Source organism: Cetorhinus maximus, chromosome 20 (assembly GCF_964194155.1).
Source record: "Cetorhinus maximus chromosome 20, sCetMax3.hap1.1, whole genome shotgun sequence".
Taxonomy (NCBI): Eukaryota; Metazoa; Chordata; class Chondrichthyes; order Lamniformes; family Cetorhinidae; genus Cetorhinus; species Cetorhinus maximus.
In genome coordinates this window covers 86762318-86785187 of record NC_135898.1, presented here as the reverse complement: position 1 = coordinate 86785187, position 22870 = coordinate 86762318, and the positions used below count along the sequence as shown (strand labels likewise).

The window sequence follows — 22870 nt, the reverse complement described above, 5'->3', positions numbered from 1 at the left end:
TAAAGGCTGCTAATTATCTCTACACTAACCACAGCCCTTCATCCCTCCCATTTTTTCCTATGTTTTTTGTGCTTTAAAAGGCTTGAACTGAATGACTCCGCTGTCAGCTGATTGTAAATGTTCTTTGTGAAATATGATATAAGGAAATGGTAAAGTGTCACATTTGTGCACTTGGAGGTGGTGTGCTGAGGTTAGAGTGGATATCTTATTGTTGAAGCAGGAAACGAAGAGTTTACAGACTTGATTTTACGTCTGGTGGAATACATGGGCCTGAATTTTTGGGTCAGCGGGTGGGCGTGAGTGGCGGGGCCTGGGAGTGGCCGGCAAATGACCCAATTAACAACCAGCTAGCGCGAAACGCGCGCCGAAAAGCTCAGCGCTGCCGGGGTGGGGAGTGGGGGCGCTGACAGAAAGCCCCCTGAAGGCGGAGAGCTGCCTCAGGGAGCTGAAGACCCGAAAAGCATTAAATAAAATTTTTAAAATCAGGAATAAAATGCGCAGGCATCACAATCGGTCACCTGAACATATACCTGATAAAAATGCGGTCCATAGATTTTTCTTTTTAATAACGGAAACCTCATCCTGCCCGTGGTTGAGGTTTCATGAAAAATGCAAAGTCCGCCCTGGCCGATTTGCCCGTCCGCCAACCACAGGGTAGGAAGCAGAATCCGAGACAATTAATGACCTTAATTGACCTCTTAATTGTCGGCGGGGGCGCCCGCTGACCGAGCTAAAAATTTTGCCCCATGGCATCTTGCTGGAGGCACAAAACCAGTAGGTGAACCCTTTAGAGTGTCAATAATATGCTGCTCAGTGCCCATAGCACTGATGGACATTAGTGGGTAAGTGTTACTCGCATCATTGGGTGTTGAAAATTGTAAAATGCTCCACCTGCCCAGCATGCTATGGCCCTCAGAGCCACCCCACTTACCAAGCAATGGTCTCTTTCTGTCCCTGGCTTTTGTATAATTTATGGGTCCACTCCTGAATACGGCTGAACTTAAGCACCTCTTTGGAATGGTGTTGAAGGATTGAGATATTGTAATATTCCTCTTTGCTGGCTTTCTCTTTTCAACAACCCTTTGTTTCTCAATTTCACCACCTTTGCCCACCTTTGGAAACCAATCTTTGGGGGGGGGGTCGCTGTGTCTTGAAACCCTTTGTGTTTCCAAAAAGGAAAGGCAATGCTTCAGAGCAGCCAGCGGCAACCCTTTAATAGCTGCTCCTTCCCGATATTGCAGCCCCCTAACCGCTGTGGTGCTCCCAGTACACCATATGCTAAACGTGAGTAACACCACAAAAAAATGTAAATGAGCTGATCAAGTAACATGGAGCAAGGTTTACAGGGTTTACGTGTTCTGTCCAACTGTGTGGAAACTGAAAACAGATATGTAGAGATAGAGAAACGTGGCTGTAGATAGAGATGGTCCTAGTTCCTAATGGAAACCTGCAGTTGAAGCCAAATTGTATCGCACCTGATTGTCCATTCGCAGAAACCAGATACTCATTCTCTTTGCAGACACTATCACAGCATGGAGGTCTTCACGCACTATGACCTTTTGACCCTGAATGGCAGCAAGGTCGCAGAAGGACACAAAGCAAGCTTCTGTCTAGAAGACTCAGACTGTGAAAGAGGTATGTCAACAGGAGGAGTAGAGATGGTGGGCGAGGCGGAGTTGGGGGGGGGGGGTGGAGAGAACTGATGGGTGTGAAGTCTTGCTGTGCGGAGGGTCTGTCAACACTTTATTTGTTTCCAGTGGAAATAAGATTGGAAGGAGACATGACCTGTCACCTCCTGATCTGTCCACGCACCCCCCTGCTGTACTGAGGGAGTGACCTTCTCTTGAGCTTTGACCTTCACTACTGAGACGTGGGTGTTGCCCGTTTAACTTGGCAAGTGGTCAGTGAGACCAGAAATTAGAAATTCCTTTTAACTGGGAGTCTCAAACAGAGTAAATATAGTTGGTGTGTTGAATAACTTTGACAAAGGAGCTGGGGGAGATACCTGATTTGGAACAAGTTGTAAAGATAGGTGTAGAGTGAGATGGTCACTGTTGGAACACAGATTCTCAATTATGTAAAAGAAAAATACTGCGGAGGCTGGGAATCTGAATTAAAAACGGAAAATGCTGGAAAAACTCGGCAGGTCTGGCAGCGTCCGTGGAGAGAGAAATGGGGCCATCCGACAAAACACTTGCACCAATCAGGATTGAGCGCGCAAAGCGCAAGAGGCTGATTGGTCCTTGTACAACAGATCTCCAGCATGACTCAAAGTCTTCTCAACCGAGATTATAGAAAACAAAAATATACATATATATATGGAAAGAAGATGTACCATTGCAAAAATCACTTCCTTTGAATTATTTAGTTCTTGGAAAAATATTAGAACAGCTTGAATAACAAACAAAGCGGTTGCAACTATAGCAACCGTCTACTGAGTGTTTGGGGATAATCAATTCCGATGTTCTTGAAACAGATTGAAAGTCCATATGTGTTTTGAGCCAAAGACGGGGAAGGAGGGATTGCATGAGGAAATGGGAGCCATCAGTCTGAATTTGATGACCGCACGTCATGATGTCCAGAGGATCCGACTGTGCTGCCTGTCCTGGGAAAAAGTGTTTTCAGTATGTGGAGGCAGTTTCCTGCTGAGACTATGAAACAGGAATGGAGCAAGAGTGAAGTTCACTGGCGCCTAACACCGACCCTCCTGACCCCCCCACCCCGCCCAACCAATCCCAAAATCTAATCATTGCAAAAATAGCTTCCAGGAGCCTCCTGAATGTTTTAACCTCTTTAACTGCAGCAGGTCAAAGTCACTCTAGGTCATTTTGTTTTGACCTCACATATGGCAACACTGGGAAAAAAAAAATCCAACTGACATATGATATAATACATCTATGCAAACGTCAGAAGCAACCAGATGCTGCTGAGTATCAAGAAAGGCCTCAGGATATCCCAAAATGCTTTACAGTCAATGAACTCTTTAAGTATAGTCAGTGTTACAATGTAGGAAACGCAGCTGCCAGTTTGCGCAGAGCAAGCTCCCACAGAATAGTAATGATCACAGCCAGGTAACTTATTTTTAGGAGCTTTTTGAGGTATGAATGTTAGCCAGTATGGCCCTCTGGCAGTACAGCACTTCCTCAGTACTGCATAGGAGTGACGGCCTGGCTTCCATGCTCAAGTTCTCTGGAGTTGGGTTTGAACCCATGACCTTCAGACCTCGAGGTGGGAATTCTTTCCAGCTGAGCCCCAGCTTTCACAAGAATTAGGGCGTGAGGAAAGAACTGGCACAGGCACAACGGACATTCTGGTTTCCTTATGTGCAGGTAAACCTCTGTGGTTGAGTCTTCGAGGGATGCGACTGAAATTTTTGAAGTGGTTAGACAAAAACTCATATCCAGCAGAGTAATCCCTGTGGCAAAATGCTCAGTTCTCGGAACATGGCAAATTAGGATTCTAGGAATAAGGAGGAAACAGTGTGTGGTTTCTTCAACTGAAATTGTGAAATACGTCACCAAGAAAGGACACTGAAACAGTCCATATGAGCAACTTTGAGACATAATTCGACACGTTTTGGAGAGAATGCAGATTGTGGGATATGGTGAGAAAATAGGTAGAATGGGACTGATCTGATGGAATGAAGTTGGTTGAACTGATGACGTTTTACAGACAATATTTCTAAGGACCCAGCTGCCCAGGAAGGAAAGTGCGTAGTGTTTTTGGTTATTTGTATCTACCCTAACTGCCTTTGGTACCATTCTGACCACATAAGTTGTTTGCCGGATGGAGAGTGATTCCAGTGGAACTGGCCATCCTTCTTTTGTCACCTTGTGCGCTTGTCCAATTCATCCCTTTCTCTCTTCACCTTCCCACTAGGCATCTACAAACGATATGCATGTGCCAATTTCGGGGATCAAGGTGTCACCGTGGGTTGCTGGGACCTCTACCGCCATGACATCGACTGTCAGTGGATAGACATCACTGATGTTAAACCAGGAAACTATGTCTTTCAGGTATGGAAATCATGACTCTCATATTTTGTAACTGCCAGCCTATTGTACCCATGTGGTAATGTTTTGTACGTCTTTGTCTTTTGATAAGAACATGCGGACATTAAAATCTGGAGCGGGGGTAGGTCATACCTCCCTCGAGCTTACTCCACCATTCAGTAAGACCATGGCTCACTTTCTACCTCCCACTTTAACAACTAATTCCATTTATATGACACCTTTAACTTGTCAAATACCTAAGCACGTTTCACATCGGTTTCTGGGTTGGTAGATTAGAAGGAGTGATCGAGGGCCGGGTTGAGGATGTAGAAAGGACATTTCAAGGTGGGGAGAATGGAAAGGCAGGGCAGAGCCATTAGCATCAGAGACCCACAGGGTGAGGCACAGCTGGTGAAGAAAGCTGTACCACCAGTGGAGGATCAGAGGAAGGAGTGAGGGCTAGGCTATAGGGGCTCCAGAGGAAAATGAGGGGTGTGGAGAAAGCTGCAAATGGAGAATTTTGGATTCAATGTATTATATCTGAACCGAGAGATGACAGCTATGAGAAACGACTGAATAGATTTGGAGGCTCTTTTCTCTAGAAGAGAGAAGGCTGAGGGGTGGACTTCACAGATGCTTTTAAAACTATGAAAGGGTTTGCCACGGTTGGCGTGGAGAAGATGTTCCTACACGGAGGGAACATCCAAAACTAGGGGTCATAAATATAAGATTGACTTTCCCTCCTTACCCAGAGTGGTGAGAGTGTGGAGCTCACTACCACTTGGAGTGGTTGAGGTGAATAGAAAAGATGTATTTAAGGGGAAGCTGGATAAACCCATAAGGGAGGAAGAAACAAAAGGATAAGCAGATAGAGTGAGATGATGTCAGGTTGGGGAAGGCTCGTGTAGAGTATAAATGCTAGCATAGACCAGTTGGGCTGAATGACCTGCTTCTGTGCAGTAGTTCTGTGTAATGAAGGATTTGGGATTCGATGTATTGGGAAGTAGCCAATGGAGATAGGAATGAGAGAGAAGCAAGATTTAATGCAGGACGGGATACACATACCAGGAGAACTTTGGAGTTTACATAGGATGCAGCAGAGGGCAGTGGAAATAGAGTTTGGAGCTAACATTGAGGAATACAGTAGCGATGGAGATAAGGGCGGAGGAAGGGGAAGATGCAGAGGATAATTTGGGGAGATGCAGATGATTGGATATTGTCTCTTGCTCTCTAGTACAGTGGAATATCTCATCCCGCACTGCTGTAGCTACGCTGACCTATTGACCCCTTTCAGGCTGAATACAGATGGAGAGGATGTTGTTGATACTCTACTGTAAATATTTCTGAAGTGTATGTACTGTCTCTCCCCTTCAAAGGTTACACACTAACCAATCTGTTGCTTCTCTCTGGAAAAATCCTGAATTTTTGCCTCTCTCCTTCGCCCAGGTCCACATCAATCCCAATGCGGAAGTGGCCGAGTCCGATTTCTCCAACAATATTGTGAAGTGCCGGTGTAGATATGATGGTTTCCGAATCTGGATGTACGGCTGCCACACAGGTATGTAGACCTACGTCGGAGACTGAGCCTTAAATCATTGCTGTCCTTACTGAGTGCATCCTACACATGGCTACCTAGATTCAGTTTAATGCATTCTGAATTTCTCAATCCAGACTGGAATCATTAAAGACTGTTTGAAAATCCAGACTGTAAGTCAAACCTGAACGCCTTCCTCATAAAAGTAAAACATACAGAATGTACAGCACAAAAAACAGGCCATTCGGTCCATCAAGCCTGTGCTGGTGTTTACACTCCACACGGTTCTCCTTCATTTCATCCTCTCAGCAGGAGGGAGTCGATGTTTAAGGTGATAGATGAGGTGTCAATCAAGTGGGCTGCTTTGTCCTGGATGGTGTCAAGCTTCTTGAGTGTTGTTGGAGCTGCACTCATCCAGGCAAGTGGAGAGTATTCCATCACACTCCTGACTGAAGCCTTGTAGATGGTGGACAAGCTTTGGGGAGTCAGGAGGTGAGTTACTCACCGCAGGATTCCGAGCCTCTGTCCTGCTCTTGTAGCCGTATTTATATGGCTAGACCAGTTCAGTTTCTGGCCAATGGTAGTCCCCAGGATGTTGAGTTTGCATGATACTGTACCTCTGGTTAGACCACACTTAGGGTAAAGGCCATAATATAAGAAGAACATACAAAGAGAGGTTGATGTGCATATGCAGGAAGACCTGAACAGCATTCAGTCTGGGGCTGACAAGTGGCAAGTAACATTCGTGCTGCACAAGTGCCAAGCAATGACCATCTCTGATAAGAGGAGGATCTAACCATTCCCCTTGACATTCAGTGGCATCACCATCACTGAATACCCCACTATCAACATCCTGGGGGTTACCATTGACCAGAAATTGACCTGGACCATATCGTGCAAACTCATGCACGGGACTAAGGCCGTCACTTTTGGCCATGAAACGTGCCAAGTCTACCTCCGATTACCCTGGGAGGGCAAGGTATCTTGAAACATTGAGCAACAGGTGATGCTAGCTGTTTCACGCTGTTACTATGCAGTAGCAACACGAGTGGTATTTGCCACTAACATGATGCTGCCGTCAAGCCAAAAAGACCTTCTGCCTATCACACAGATGAGTAGTGTGGTGTATGAATTTCAGTGCCAGTGTGATGCTGGGCATGCGGGCCATATGTCCCAAAGACTAGCGGATTGCGTCAAACAGTAAGTCCCAGCCGCTGTTCGCAATGGGCAAGGTACAGACCGCACCCAACCAGCCCGTGCTTGCAAAACTCAGAACAATGTCCAACGTTAGATGTGATTCCGCAATCGGACAACATTTACTAAATAACCCTCAGTGTGCTAAGAATTATGCTGACAACCAATTTAAGATCGTCAGCAGGGCTCGCAAGTGTGGCTCATTTACATGTACTGGAAGCTACATGTATTAATACACAGGCCTCTGTTCTTTGCAGACAGAAAGAACATGTACACACTTTGTGCCTGTTTCAGTTAAACAAAATTAGCGACAGCCATTCGCTGATTCATTCCTCATTCTTCAGGGCAATGCCTTGACCAATCAGGCCGCCTGGTTTAAATTTCAAACAATGCTTGGCAGTTAACTGTCAGTCACAATCAAAGGTGCATTCTCCACGGCTACGCCTCTACCAATCAGAGTACACATGCCAACCAATCTGCACTTTCTTCACATCCAGTATAAATTGTTGTTTGCCCCTTATTTTGGTATCCTTGCAAAGTTTCCTGATGAGTGCAAGATGAAAAGGTTCAACATGTCTCTTTTTTTCAGCAATACTCAAGTTCTTTACTACCAAATGACTATTTATAATTGCTTTGTTGATCTCTGCTGCTGTTTTTAATGATCTGTTCATCAATGTTCCTAGATTACTTTGGCATGGCTCCCCTCCATTAGGGTTCAGCAACAAATGCTGGCCTTGCCAGTGATGCTCACATCCCATGAAAGAATTTTTTTATAAGTTCCATTTCTTATTTTCTAAGGTGTTGGTGATCTTTCTATTTTTCCTACCAAAGTGCATCACTGCACATTTAGCTACAATTAAAGTTCATTTGCCACTTTACTGCCTAGCCTGTAAGTTTTCTAATATCTTCACCAAATATTCCTGGTTTGGTCTTAACCAATGAATGATACCAACAGCCATTTCCTAACCACGGGCGTGTTGAACACTGCCCCTAAACCCTTCAAGATCACTACGCCCCTCCCATTCTGGCATCTGGTACACCCCTGATTTTAATCGCTCCACCATTTGCAGCCACCTGGGTCTTGATGCTTGGATGTCCCTCCCCAAACCGCTCTACCTCCCCCCACCTTTTAAGACACTTACAAAACCCAGGCTGACACGCTGATGCACTGTTGAGGGAGTGCTGCACTGTCGGTGGTGCCATCATTTGGATGAGACGTTAAACTGAGTACCCCTCTGCCCCCTCAGGTGGACAAAAATGACCTCGTGCGCTATTTCAACAAAGGGCAAGTCAGTTCTCCCCGGTGTCTAGGATAATATTTACACCTTGACCAATGCTGCTACAAAAAAAGATGATCTCATTGTATCTTGTGGGAGCTTCCTGTGTACATATTAGCCGTCGCATTTTCTACACTACAACAGTGACTACACTGCACCTCATTGCATGTAAGGTACCATGAGCTACCCCGAGGTTGTGAAAGGCACTACATTAATGCAAGCCTTTCTTTTTATGCTTAATTTTCAGGCAGGAAGTTGGTAGCTGGTAGTTAAAAACAGCTGTGTTATCTCCTAGATCAGAGCAAACCTATTTAATATTAATCAGTATTGGTTTTCAGCGATTTACTTCAAACGGAATGAGATTTACTCAGGCCAGTTATGGATATCTAATACTGCACTGGGTTATAGCAAATGATTATCTTCAGCTTCTCTGTGAGAGCTCAGGTCACGGCATCTAGCTGTGATGCTGTAATTGAAAGATGGTAGGGTTGATAATCTGGAAGGATGACATCTAATAGCCTGAAGGCCCTTCTTGTGAACATTTCGGGACTTGGCGAGCGTAAGCAACGCTGCCCTTCCTCCTGTCTATGAGCAGTAGGAATGAGTGCTGGGAACTTTCACCCTGGTCCCTGGAATTGCCGCCCTCCCGACACTCGCTCCACACACCGAGGAGAAACGCAGCAGCGCCTTAGGCCTCAGCGGTGCCTCGGGGAGTAGCACTCTCGCCTCTGGTATGGGAAGGCCGTGGGTCCAAGTTCTGCTCCAGAGGCGCGAGCTGTGTTTGGGAGACTGACCTTTGAACTGAAAACCCTCGAACGATTCCTGCTGCTGCCGAATCGGCCCTGGTAACTTCAAGTGGAGCAGGTTCCACAACACTGGAACACCAGCAACTGCCTCTGCTCAAAGTGATGTGTGAGTTATGGTCAGCCTTACTGCATATGCATGGTGGGGTGTCAAAGAAAGAACGTGAATTTACACGGTGCCTTTCCTAACCTTAGGATATCCCAAAGAACTTTACAGCCAATGAGGTACTTTTGAAATGTAGTCACTGCTGGAACATGGCAGCCAATCGGCACACAGCAAGGCAGCCAATCAGCACACAGCAAGGCAACCAATCAGCATACAGCAAGCTCCCACATACAGCAATGTGTTAACGAGAATATCATCTGTTTGAGTGATTTTTGACTGAGGGATAAATATTGGCCAGGATACTGGGGAGACCTTTGAATAGATGCCATCTATTGCATCCACCTGAGAGGGCAGCAGCTCTGACATTCACTTAAAAAGGGGAAAAAAGGTTTTGTGTGAAGGATGCCATCATTTTGGAATAATATCCTTACAGGAGCTTAGGGACAGGAGGAGGTCATGCAGCTCCTCGAGTCTGCTCTGCCATTCAGTGAGATCACGGTCGATCTATATATTAACCCCAATTGCCCACCTTGGTTCCATATCCCTTAATGTCCTTAACTAACAAAAATCTCACTTCTTTCAAATTTGTTCTTTCATGGAATGTGAGCGCCACTTGTTGCCAATCCTTCACTGCCCTTTGAATTGAGTGCTTTGCGAGGCCATTTCAGAGGGCAATTAAAGGTCAGCCACACAGCCGTGAGTCTAGAATCACATGTAGGCCAGACCGGGTAAGGACGGCAGATTTCCTTCCCTAAAGGACATTAGTGAACCAGATGGATTTTCACGACAATCAGTGATATAGTTGTCATGGACACCATCATGGACAAAGACTAGTTTTTATATTCCAGATTTATTAATTGAATTTAAATTCTACCGGCTGCCGAGGTGGGATTTGAACCCATGTCCTCAGAGCTCCCAGTGCAAATCATGAACTTAAATTTAGATGTACTAAATATTGTTTTCTTACACTTCAGCAGAACTCAAAGGCACAGCCAACTTATTTGCTAAAAGCAATGTAGTCACAAGCTGAAGAACTTTGAAAGAATGTTAGCCTTTAGAAATTGTTTACAAGTTACTTGTTTCATGAATTTTATGTGGTTCAGACTATCTCACAGGGCCCTGGATTTCTAGCCCAGTGACATTATCATGATGCCACCGGCTCCCTGTGGAGGTCTTGTGGCGCAGTGGGTGGTGTCCCTGCCTCTGAGCCAGAAGCTCTGCGTTTAAGTCCCACACCAGGACTTGATGGACACATTCATAATGTAGCAAAACGGATTGAATGTCAATCTGCAAATCCTTCCAACACACACCAATGGCAGGTGATAAGAGTGGGAGAGATTCCTGGTCAGACATGAGATGAAAAGAAAGTTGAAGCCTCTACCATCACTATCCATAGCTCCAAACTGCAACATGCCTGTAAAAGTGCATGTTGCCACAGCAACTCAGACTTCCTGAATGAGCACACACAACTAAAGTGTATCAATCTCAGTTTTGCTATTTTTGGTTGACCCCTAGAGGAGAGAGTTCTCAAATTGCTACTGTCCTTTGTGTGAAGAAATGCTTCCTGACCATCACCCCTAGCTGACGTTTTATGTTACGACCATTTGGAGGAAGCCTTCTATCTTCTCATCTCATCTCACCTCATCTGTTTGCCTTTCAGGTGATGCCTTCAGCGCCGCAATTGAGGACCAATTTGAACATCAGCTCGCCTTGTCCAACAACGTGTCTTAACAGGAGAGACGTCACTTTCAAATACCAGGCAATACCTCGGACCTCCTGCCCTGGATATGTGCCCTCACCCCATTCAGAATTAGGCTGCCATTTGAACTATCCATGTGACTCAATTGAGGAAAAAGTCAACAATTGAATGGGATTTGGGAGTACAATCTGATTGTGCACTAGGAACTTGTGGTCATGTCCCAATAGAAATGATAAAAGTCTTTGGGGGTAATCTTGGCTTTTAGCACCAGGCAAAAAAAAAAAGGGCGCAAGTATTTTTTTGCCCGATGAAAAAAGTCAATAATAACCCCCTCTCTGTGTGTGGTTTATTTTTCTTCTGTTTTTAAATTTTATTCAAAGTGGATTTCATAACCTCAATGCTTGCACATTGAATTATTTGAGGATATTTTTTAAAAGATCTATATAAATATATAATAAACAAAAGGGAATGTACGTGGTGTTCACATTCTATCAGGCATTTTTCACTCTTTGGTGTATCTGGTGTTATGTTACAGTATAACGGAAAGGGTCTGCTGTAACTGTTAAATATTACCTGGTTAACTTCAACAGAATTCACAAGATGAATGGAATTAAAGCGATGGTAATACACTCCCCATTGTTTACAGACGGTGTATTCATGCACATGGGGAAACAACCTCTCAGCATCTACCCTGTCAAGCCCCCTAAGAATCTTATATGTTTCAATAAGGTCATCGCTCATTCTTCTAAACTCCAATGAGTACAGGCCCAACCTACTCAACCTCTCCTCATAAGAAAATCCCTCCATACACGGGATCAACCTAGTGAACCTTCTCTGGACTGCCTCCAATGCCAGTATATCTTTCCTTAGATAAGGGGACCAAAGTTGTTCACAGTATTCTAGGTGTGGTCTTACTAGTGCCTTGTATAGTTTTAGCAAGACTTCCCTATTTTTATACTCCATTCCCTTTGAAATAAAGGCCAACATTCCATTCGCCTTCCCTATTCCCTGCTGTTGGCTTTTTGGGATTCATGCATGAGGACTCTCAAATCGCTCTGTGCTCCATGTAAATAATATTCAGCTTCTTTATTCTTCCCCCCAAAGTGCATAACCTCACATTTTCCCATATTATATTCCATCTGCCACGTTTTAACCCACTCACTTAACCAGTCTATATCCCTCTGTAGACTCCTTGTGTCATCCTCACCACTTGCCTTCCCACCTATTTTTGTGTCATTGTGTCCCTGAGAGTGGAAGGTGATGGCAAACCACCATTCACTAGAACTGTCAAGGAAACATCAGCAGGCAATGAGGCAAGGACTGTCTTTGAGCGGAGCACTTGTACTGTGTGTCCTGACTGCTCAGATGTTCCGGATTTACTTTGAGCTGCAGCTCAGCAAAAAGTGTAATGCCACACCGTTTATAAGGGAATGGAGAGGCTTAACTACCCAAAAGGTACCTGAGCATTGTTGTCCTTGAATTCAGTGCAGGTTAATGAGGTGCAAACTATTAAATAATCACAGTCGTTTCTGCCTCAATAAACAGGAGTCTTAAGAAGCTGCAACTGGCAACTTGGAAAATGGCTAATTTTTATCATTTTTAGGTTAATAGAAGTGACTGTTTCAAACATGAGCGATTTAAGTGGTTGGGATTGTAATTATGGGGTTAACACGGTAATAACAAATTCTTCTCTCATGGTGCTATTTTAACAAGGATTTCATAATGTCCTTATTAAAACAATAGAGAGCAGGATTTCATAGCTGTATGTTGGGGTAGGTTTACATCTTCGCTGCTTGGGAGTTAACCAAATGAGGTGAAATACACTCCCTTTTATACAACCGCCTTCTCGCTCAATGTTCATTCCACTGAAGTGGATTCTATAAAAGGTAGACAATGCATCTCACTGGGTTACTGCCCAGGTCCTGAAGGTGAAAGTGATGCCCCAGTGTTGCTCTGTGTAGGCTCACCCCATAAGGTGCCAACTATATCCAAATCTGTTTTTGGCTTCATTTTAAGTCTTGCCCACCCGCAGTAGGGGAGGGAGCCTGGCCATTAGCTCCACATTGGCACAGTATCCGGCAACTCTGACACTACGTTGACTTGATGAGCAAAGGAGGAGTGGGCAAGTGAACTTGGGTCTGTAGTATTCCTGTGCAGCCAGGACAAACACAGCCCTGCTTTTCCAGGTTGCACCACACCCTGAAAATTGTACTCTGGGTCCCTAACCACCTCCTAACCCTGAACAATCGAGGGCCCTCCCACCTACATGCTCTGTCCTCAGCTACCCAGGGGAAGGTACCCACACCGCCCAGAGCGATTGTGTTAACAGAGTGCTACATCTGCTGACCCCATTAGGAGGCTGTTAAAGAACTTGCAATTCTACTGCCACCATTCACAACCTCAGGACTTCCCGAAGCATTTTACAGCCAACGCAATACTTTTGAAGCATTGTTACCATTGTCACATAAGAGTTAATTAACAGCAGTTTGTCCCGGTGAAATTGGTCCCATTGCCTCTTGCTAGCTTGGGTTTAAAGGTGGTGCACGGGATTGCCATGAAGCCACATTTGGGACCATTACACCACAACAAGGAAGGAAGAAGGCCAGACATGTAAGAGGGAGGTGAGGCATTCCACAGTTTGAAATGGTGAGAGTAGCAGATAAAGGGAGGGAGGGAAGGAAGGAAAGGAGAGGAGGCAGAGAAGGAGGGAAGGAGAGGGGGAAAAAAGGAAATGAGGGAAAGGGAGAGAGGGAAGGAATTCTATGACTCTTCATACTGCAAGATTCCCAAGGTGGCTGATTCATTCTGTGTACCCAAAGAGAAAGGATTGGAACTGGCGCGAATTCTTCACCTTTGTATGGGGAAGTCAGCCAGCCTGAAACAGCCACATGCAGGGTCTCTCCTACTCCTTCAGGTACCGTGTTGGCAATCATGGACTTCATTGGATTGGTCCATGCCTATGCTTGGCAAAGTACTGCAGGTGTTTGCCATTGCCTTCTGCAGTATGGCTGACCAGGAAACTGTCCCGCTCTTGCCGCCTGCCATCAGGCATGTTGGAAGGGTTCACAGGCTGATAATCAAACTGTTTGGCCATGGTTTGTACACACCTTCCATCGCCATCAAGCCCTGAAGTGAGACTTGAACCCAGAGCAGGGACTCTACCCTGTAAAAATAATGAGATTGTTACAGGATTAAAGGCTGGGGCACTAGAATCGCAATGCAGCAAACTGTCGGCAAGGAATGATTTTATTAGAATTGTAACATTTCTAGAACTGTAATGCGCATTATAAAGTTACTAGCTACTTTTTGATAAGTTATTTGGCAGTGTGTGTATATATATATATATATATCTGTTTAATATTGCAGTAGTCACACAGCTGTAAAAATGTGGTTAGAACATGGACCTCTTCCCTCATAAAGACATCTCTGTACAATCCCAGAATCTGGCTGACATTTCTTTATTCAAATCTATTTTGTGAAAAGTAGGTTTTAATATTCTTTTTAAAAGTGGCATGTACAGTGGGGCGGTAAGGAAGGATAAGCGAATGGAGTTACCTGTAGGGCAGACTGTCGATCCATTTAGTGGTACAGGGCATCATGGCACTGTCAACAGTGTCTTTTGACAAGGGCACCCCCATAGAGACCTCATCGCATTTCTCCAAAGACCAGGTAACACTTAAAAAGCTGTACAATCTCTGCAATCACACGCTTGGCTGTTATAATACTTAAGACACTGGGATAAGTTCAACCATCCTGCTGGATCATTTGTTCATGAGACGGAGAAGCCAGGAGGGAGTCGGGTGGGCTGTTCAGCAGTGAGAGCACAGTTACAACTTTGATAAACTTTACAGGGCGCTCATTCAGAGAGGCAGCACTGAAAATGCTCGACCTCAGGAGGCCAGAGTTCTGGGAATACAGTTTTTAAAAAGTTCCACAAGTACAGCATATATTTCAGGGGAAAAAAATGGGGCATCAGGACCTTTCAAGTTCTGTTTGTTAAGCACAGTGTTGTAACTAAAGACCCTGTCAGTACATTGAATCTGGGGGTGGATGCAACAACGTGGGTGTCAATCGTGTTCTGGGTACTGAATGTTAGAGAGGATGAGGTTAGGCAGAGAGAATAAAAATGCTGGGATTGTTGTTCATTGAGCAGAGAAAGTCAAGGGGAGAGATTTGATAGAGGCATTCAACATTATAATGAGTCTTGACTAATTAAAGAGAAACTGTTTACACAGGTTGGAAGGTCGGTTAACCAGACAACACAGATTTAAGATAACTGGCCAAAGAATCAGATTGGGGGTGGGGGTGAGGAGACTCTTTCCTACTGCAGTGAATTGTCATCATTTGAAAGGGCAGTGGAAGTAGATGCAATAGTAACTTTCAAAAGGGAATTGGATAAATAACTGAAAAGGAAAGATGCAGAGCTGATTAAATAGTTCTTTGACCATCTACAAGGCACAAGTCAGGAGTGCAATGGAATACTCCCCACTTGCCTGGATGAGTGCAGCTCCCACAACACTCAAGAAGCTTAACATCATCCAGGACAAAGCAGCCCACTTCATGGGCATCCCATCCATAAACATTCACTCCCTCCACCATCGATGCACAATAGCAGCAGTGTGCACCATCTACAAGATGCACTGCAAGAACTTATTAAGGCTCCTTCGACAGCACCTTCCAAACCCGTGATGGCTTCCACCTAGAAGGACAAGGGCAGCAAGTAGATGGGAACGCCGCCACCTGCAAGTTCCCCTCCGAGCCACTCACCATCCTGACTTGGAAATTTATCACCGTTCCTTCACTGTCGCTGGGTCAAAATTCAGGAACTCCCTCCCTAACAGCACTGTGGATGTACCTACACCGCATGGACTGCAGCGGTTCAAGAAGGCAGCTCACCACCACCTTCTCAAGGGCAAAGGGCAATAAATGCTGGCCTAGCCAGCGATCCTGTAAATTAATTTTTAAAAAGGTACAATGGGCCAAATGGCCTCATTCTGCACTGTATGATTATGATTTAAAGTTTACTTCACTATATATAGTATATATATTTTTGGTGGGGAAATATTTTAACACAGCGCCGTGGGACTGTGACAAGTTAAATTACCCTCAGCTAACAGAGTTCCTAAGTGCCTTATGAGTCAGGGAGTAAACCCCACCCCCCTGCCCCCCGCCAGGTATTGCAGAGCAAGACCCAGGGCTGCCCTGAATGAGCTGAGCTCAGGTGAGGAGATAGTCAGGGTCTAGATAGCCTCAATGCTTCCTGAGCTAGGTCAGGAGAAAGAAACAACCCATTGAGCATGGGGGGTTCCCGCTCCTGAACTGTCATACAGTGACTACCGCCAGCATTAGGTAATAACCAACTCAGACTTGGCTGCGGTGTCCCTCATGTCAATAAAGCCAACATCTGAGCTCACGCTTGAAGTGTGGTCATTCATCTGAGGCCAAGCAGCATGTGTGCAACGGTAACCCCAGAGCAAGCTAAATTCTTCCCTCCCTCCCTAAGTTCCTGAATTGTTTGTATTCCTAACATCTATGGAAACAGGTCTCAATGAACAAGAAAATCACTTGAAATTAGAGAAGGCAATAGCTCAATCTGTGAAAATGATAAGGGGAAAATTTCCAGAAATAGATGGGCAGAAACCCAGAGTAAATGAGAACTCGTCACACTTAATGCATAAATGCATTTCTGTCTGTTTCTGTCCTTGGCACACAATTGACACTTCTGCTCCAGTTTTGTGGATGTGTTCCTGACTGTAATCCACCCTTTTTCTGACAGTTTGTAATTCTACAAATAATAGATGTGGTAGTTATGGCAACAGTGCTCTGCATTTATGCCTACAGAGCCTTACAAATGGTGATCTTCATAGCCTTGGAATTATAAGTTATGAACTGCTTCTGGGGCCACTCTCTATGCTTTAAGTGCCAGACGCTAAATCCCTTGAAAAGTGTACAAGATTAAGGAGTGGGTCATTGCGAGAAAGCCAGCATGCCAAAAAAAATCAATATTTTTTCCTTGCAGGCACAGGGAGAGGGATTTATCACCAAAAGTAATTTTCTAGCAGTCAGGTCCCAAATAGGCATCTTGCTCTTTGTGCAAAAAATGTGATAACTGAGCAATAGGAGCTTGCAAGGGAATGGGACTAAGCAGCTGGTTCTTTCAGAGGGCCAGCACAGGCATGTTGGGCCAAATGGCCTCCATTAGGTTTCACGGCGCCAAGTCTGCTACAGCCACTGGCTAATCTGCACTGGGGGGCCATTCAGCCCCTTCAGTCTGTCCCATCAGTTAACTCACAGCTGACCTGCACCTTAATTTACCCACCTTTGCTCTTGATAGCCTCACCTACAAAAGCCTATCCATCTCAGTTTTGAAACTGTCAGTCGAACCCCAGCCTCAACAGCTTTTTGGGGGGAGGGAGTTCCAGATTTCCACTACCCTTTGTGTGAAGAAGTGTTCCTGACATGGCCCCTGAACAGCATCACTTGAACTTTAAGGATATGCCCCCACATGTTCTACACCGCCTTCCATCAGGGAAAATAATTTCTCTCCCTCGACCTATCAGTCCTTTCAATCATCTCAAACCCGTCAATTGGATCGCTCTTTGACTCCCCCCTAAACTCAGGTGAACACAAGCCTATTCCACGTAACCCGTCCTCATCAGTAACCCTTTCGCCCTGGTCTCATTCTGGTGAACCGATGCTGCATTCTTATTGCGGTGCTGGTCTGATGCTGGTCATCAGGGAGGTACAGGAGAGTCTGAAGCTCAGACAAACTGACTTTCCCTGAATCGCGCCTGGTCTTCCATCCAACTGAAACTTGTTGCTGGTTTCTAAGCCTCGCTCAGCCCCTTTTTTTAAACTGCTCATCTGTCTCACACCAGCCACCTTTTTTGGCTGTTTAAGGGGAATGGTGGCGTAGTGGTAACCTCACTGGGTTATTAATGAAGAGGCCCAGGCTAATGCAGTGGTGTTCAAATCCCAGTGGCTGCTGTTGCTAATTTCAATTAATAAATTTGGAATTATGGAGCTAGTCTCAAGTAATGGTGACAACTATCATCAAAACCCATCTGGTTCGCTAGTGCCCTTTAGGGAGGGAAATCTGCCCTCCTCACCCGGTCCTGGCCTACATGTGACTCCAGACCCGCAGTAATGTAGTTGACTCTTCACTGCCCTTTTGAAATAGCCTAGAAAGTCACTCAGCTCAAGGGCAATTAAGGATGGGCATCAAATGCTGGCCTGGCCGATGACACCCACATCCCACAAAAGAATAAAGAGAAAAAACCTCACCAAGAAAATAGTCATTGTAAGGCACCTCAGCTGGTACAGCTCCCAGATCACGGGGCAATCATGAGGGGATGGGGAAGGGAGGAAGGTAAGCCAGAAGCTCCTGTGAATAAAAACAATCAACATGTTGAACAAACTACCAAATGCAGGCAAACAGAAACAAAATTAAGCACTTTAAAAGGAATATGAGATGGACCTGGCATCTGAAAGGATTCATTTTTTTTATACGAACGACGGACAACTTTAGAAAGAAGAAATAAGGCAAATGCTGGTCCTTCTGTAAGCTGAGCCTTCAGCTGGAAGCACTCTCTTGCCTCTGAGCCAGACAGTTGTGGGCTGAAGTTCTACTCTAGAGACTTTGGCACTAAAAGGCTGACATTCTGGTGTGACGCTGGATGGGGTACTACTCTGTCGGAAATGCCGTCTTTCAGATGAGAGGTTAAACTGAGGCCTCGCCTGCCCTCTCAGGTGGATGTAAAACATCCCATGGTACTATTTCAAAGAAGAACAGGGGTGGTGTCCTTGGTGCCCTGACCAACATTTATCCCTCAATCAACATCACTCTAACAGATTACCCGGTCATTATCTCATTGTTGTTGGTGGGAGCTTGCTGTGTGTAAATTGGCTGGGAGCTTGCTGTGTGTAAATTGGCTGGGAGCTTGCTGTGTGTAAATTGGCTGGGAGCTTGCTGTGTGTAAATTGGCTGGGAGCTTGCTGTGTGTAAATTGGCTGCCGAGTTTCTTACATGGCAACAGTGTCTGCACATCAAAAAGTGTTCTATTGGCTGGAAAGTGCTTTGGAATATCCTGAGGTTGTGAAAGGTGTTATATCTCTTTTCTTCTCTCTGACTGAAATGTGTTAGTAAATTTAAACTGATAGCAGATAGGAGGGAAAATACCTCGTGAACTAGAATCAGGAGCACGGAAAGAGGCTTTTCAGCCCCTAGGGCCTGTTCCACCATTCAGTCAGGCATGGCTGATTTGTACCTCAACTCCACTTACCCAATTCTGCTCCATATCCCACTCTACCTTACCCGACAAAAATATCTCTCAGTTTCAAATTTAGTCTTTTCAAGTGACCCTTCTGGCCTCAGCAGCTTTTTTTCACCCTTGATAGGAAGAAACACTTCCTCATAAACACCATGGGCAGAGTTTTGCCCTCGATGGGCAGGTGGGCCCCATTGGCTCGGAGGCGGACGGGCAGCCGACCGCCGCCGCCGAAACGGGCCCCGCCACCATTTTAAGTGGGCGGGCCAATTAGGGCCTGTCCAGCGGGTTGCCCAACGGGAAGCGCTATGCGCTCCCTGTGCAAGTTGGGGGGGGGGAGGAGGGATTCCCCAATTGTCAGAGTGCGCTCTTTCATGCATGCGTGCGCGCAGGAGCGTACATCTCCCTGAGGCAAATCGCTGCCTCAGGGGGAATCGCTGAAAAGCTGGCAAATATAAAAAAATAGAACAATAAAAAATTCATTAACATGTCCCCCCCTCATGTGAAAATGTCACACGGGATGGGACACATTAATGAAATAAGCAAGAACTTTATTAAACTTTTTTTAAAGCCGCTATCAAACCTCATCCCGCCACTGGATGAGGTTTGTAAAAAAAAAATCACCTCCCCGCCTGCCCGTTGGACCCGTGCGCCGAGCCGATGTTCGCACGGGCCCCTCAAAATCGTCGACGATTGGCAAGTTAAGGGCCTTAACGAGGCCTTTAATTCATGGCGGGCGCGTGTCCCGCTGCATAGCGCGCACGCCGACCGAAATATCGCGCTGACGCTCGCGCAATATTTTAAGCGGGCTTAAAGTGTGGGCTCCACCACCCACACGTCAGCCAGAAGATTCTGCCCATGATTCTAATTTTTAAGATTACATCCTGTTTAGCACCGCCCCCCCCTACCCACCTTCCCTGCTGACGAGAGGAAATAATTTCTCACTGTTGAATCCTTTATTCATCTTAAACATGTAAAGTAAGCCACCCCTTATTCTTCTATACTCAGTTGATTTATAATAGCTAACAGTTAAAGGAGTACGTTAAAAATTTAAAGCATTAAGCCTTTGTTCTGGTTAAAGAATTATCTCACAAATTCTGGCACAGTGGTGCTTTAGTGGTTTATAATACTGTAATTCCAGCATTTATATTGTATATTTATGTTGAAATGTCAAAGCGCTTCGCAAAACAAATTACTCCAAGGCTCTGCCTGTGTTTATCAACGGTGACTTGATACACACAGGATTAATCCACAGTATGTTCACAACCCTATTGTTACATTCACAAAGACGGTGGATAAAATTTCTTACTTGGGAGGTAATCACATTACATATAAAATTAAATTATGTCCCTTCATGCGCTGGCTTTGCTTACGCTTATTTACACGCAGGTTTCCTGCCAACCTAATCAGCATAAGTCGGAATGAAACAAAATGGGCATTAATCGACAACTTGCATTCAGGTAGCGCCTTGCAGTAAGGCTTCATGGGGCTGTAATCAGACAAAATTTGTCACATAAAAAGGACAGGTGTCCAAAAGCTTGGGTTTTGATGTGCGGCTTAAAGGAGGGGAGATGTGGAGAGAATTTGGGAGGGAGTTCCAGAGTTTAGGGCCCAGACAGCTGAAGGCTGGGTCAAAACCCTGGAACTCCCTCCCTAACAGCACTGTGGGTGTACCTACACCACAGGGACTGCAGCGGTTCAAGAAGGCGGCTCACCACCACCTTCTCAAGGGCAATTAGGGATGGGCAATAAATGCTGGCCTAGCCAGTGACGCCCACAACCCGTGAATGAATTTAAAAAAACAAGTGTCTTGAAGGCAAATGGAGAGGTAGAGAGGTTTCAGGGAGGCAACTCCAGAACTCAGGGAAAAGGCAAAGTCATCAGTGGTGCAGCGATGAAAATCGACGATTAAGAGGCCAGATTCGGGGAAGTGCGGAGATATGGTAGTGCTGTCAGAGGTTAGAGAAACTGGGGGAGGGGATTTTGATAAAAAATGTCCTATTCATTGAGGTGATATGGAAACAGGTATAGGAAATAGAAAACTATTTAACGCTTTAATGGAAATTGGTTTTCTGAGGTTCAAGTTGAGGCACGTTGTTAGATCACAATCATTACTTTGCATCGGGCGAGGTTATTGCTGATGTTGGGGATGTTTCGTGGGCATTTTCTGACTGCAACAGCCAACGGTAACCCTCAGTCATTGAGAACACTCATCAAAGATTCAGGCATTGCTGGTGCTCCATATTCCAACTGTTAACAAAATGGTCGGAAAACTACACAGGGGCCAAAATTTCGATTTGTGTCCCTGGTGAGTGAGGTTGCCCAAAAGGGCCCAAATTGGGGAGATTACCTATTCGGTACTAGTAAACTAGCAGATTCGACACCAACCTTCAATAAGGGAGTTAGATAAATACTTGAGGGGGAGAAAGTTGCAGAGGTTTGGGGAAAATAATCTACGAAATTGGGGCTAATTGGGACCAATTGGATGGTTCTTTCAAAGAGCCAGCACTGACACAATGGGCCGAATGACCTTTGCCTGTGTTGTATTAATCTATGTAACGCACCCCATCATTTCAAACCGAAAATGAAAGGTATTCATTAAAAGTGGGCATTTGAAAGTAGAATACATACTTATAGGCTCATAGACATTTACAGCACAGAAGGAGGCCATTCGGCCCATCGTGTCCACGCCAGTCAACATAGATCTGACTACACTAATCCCATTTTCCAGCGCTTGGCCCATAACCCTGGAGGCTAGGGCAACGCAAGTGATTATCTAAATGCTTCTTAAGTGTTACGAGAGTTTCTGACTCAACCACCCTTTCAGGCAGTGAGTTCCAGACTCCCACCATCCTCTGGGCAAAAAAAATTCTCCTCAACTCCCCTCTTAGCCTTCTACCTCTTACCTTAAATCTATTCCCCCTGGATATTGACCCCTCTATTAATGGAAAAAGTACCTTCCTATCCACCCTATCTATGCCCTTCATAATCTTACACACCTCTATCAGGTCCCCTCTCAACCTTCACTGCTCCAAGGAAAACAACCCCAGCCTATCTAATCTTTCCTCATAGCTCAGACCCACCAGCCCAGGCAGTATCCTGGTAAATCTCCACTGCACCCTCTCTAGTACAATCACATCCTCCTATAATGTGGTGACCAGAACTGTGCACAGTACTCCAGTTGTGGCTAAACCAGCGTTTTATACAGTTCCAGCATATCCTCCCTGCTCTTGTATTCTGTGCCTCAGCTAATAAAAGCAAGTATCCCATATGCCTCCTTAACCACCTTATCTACCTGCCCTGCTACCTTCAGGGATCTGTGGATATGCACACCAAGGTCCCTCTGATCTTCAGTACTTTCCAGGGTCCTACCATTCATAGTGTAATCCCTTGCCTTGTTAGCATTCCCGAAGTGCATTACCTCACACTTATCCAGGTTGAATTCCATTTGCCACTGCTCTGCCCACCTGACCAGTCCTCACCATTTACCACCCTAACAATTTTCATGTAATCTGCGAACTTCCTGATCATACCCCCTATATTTAAGTCCAAATCATTTATGTACACCACAAACAGCAAGGGTCCCAGCACCAAGCCCTGCGGAATCCCACTGGAAACAGACTTCCAGTTATAGAAACATCCCTCTACCATCACCCTCTGCTTCCTGCCTCTCAGCCTATTTTGGATCCAATGCACCACTTTCCCTTGGATCCCATGGGCTCTTACTTTCTTGACCAGTCTGACATGAGGGGCCTTATCAAAAGCCTTGCTAAAGTCCATGTAGTCCGCATCAAATGCATTACTCCTGGTTACCTCCTCAAAAAATTCGATCAAATTTGTCAAACACGACCTTCCCTTAACAAATCCATGCTGACTATCCCTGATTAATCTATGTCTCTCCAAGTGCAGATATATTCTGTCCTTCAGAATTCTTTCTAGTAACTTCCTCACCACTTAAGTTAAACTGACTGGCCTGAAATTTCCTGGTCTATCTCTTC

The 22870-nt window shown here is 45.3% G+C and overlaps 1 protein-coding gene across 1 annotated transcript in view; it reads left to right on the top strand.

Annotated features, from left to right (window-relative positions):
- The window catches only part of loxl4 (lysyl oxidase-like 4), a 123790-nt gene extending 111797 nt beyond the window's left edge, over positions 1-11993 (top strand). The window contains exons 12-15 of the mRNA XM_078565099.1: positions 1520-1635; positions 3880-4016; positions 5439-5550; positions 10567-11993. Coding sequence (XP_078421225.1) covers positions 1520-1635; positions 3880-4016; positions 5439-5550; positions 10567-10637 — 436 coding nt within the window. The 3' untranslated portion in view covers positions 10638-11993. The remainder of the gene's footprint in view (positions 1-1519; positions 1636-3879; positions 4017-5438; positions 5551-10566) is intronic.
- Positions 11994-22870: the final 10877 nt, after the last annotated feature.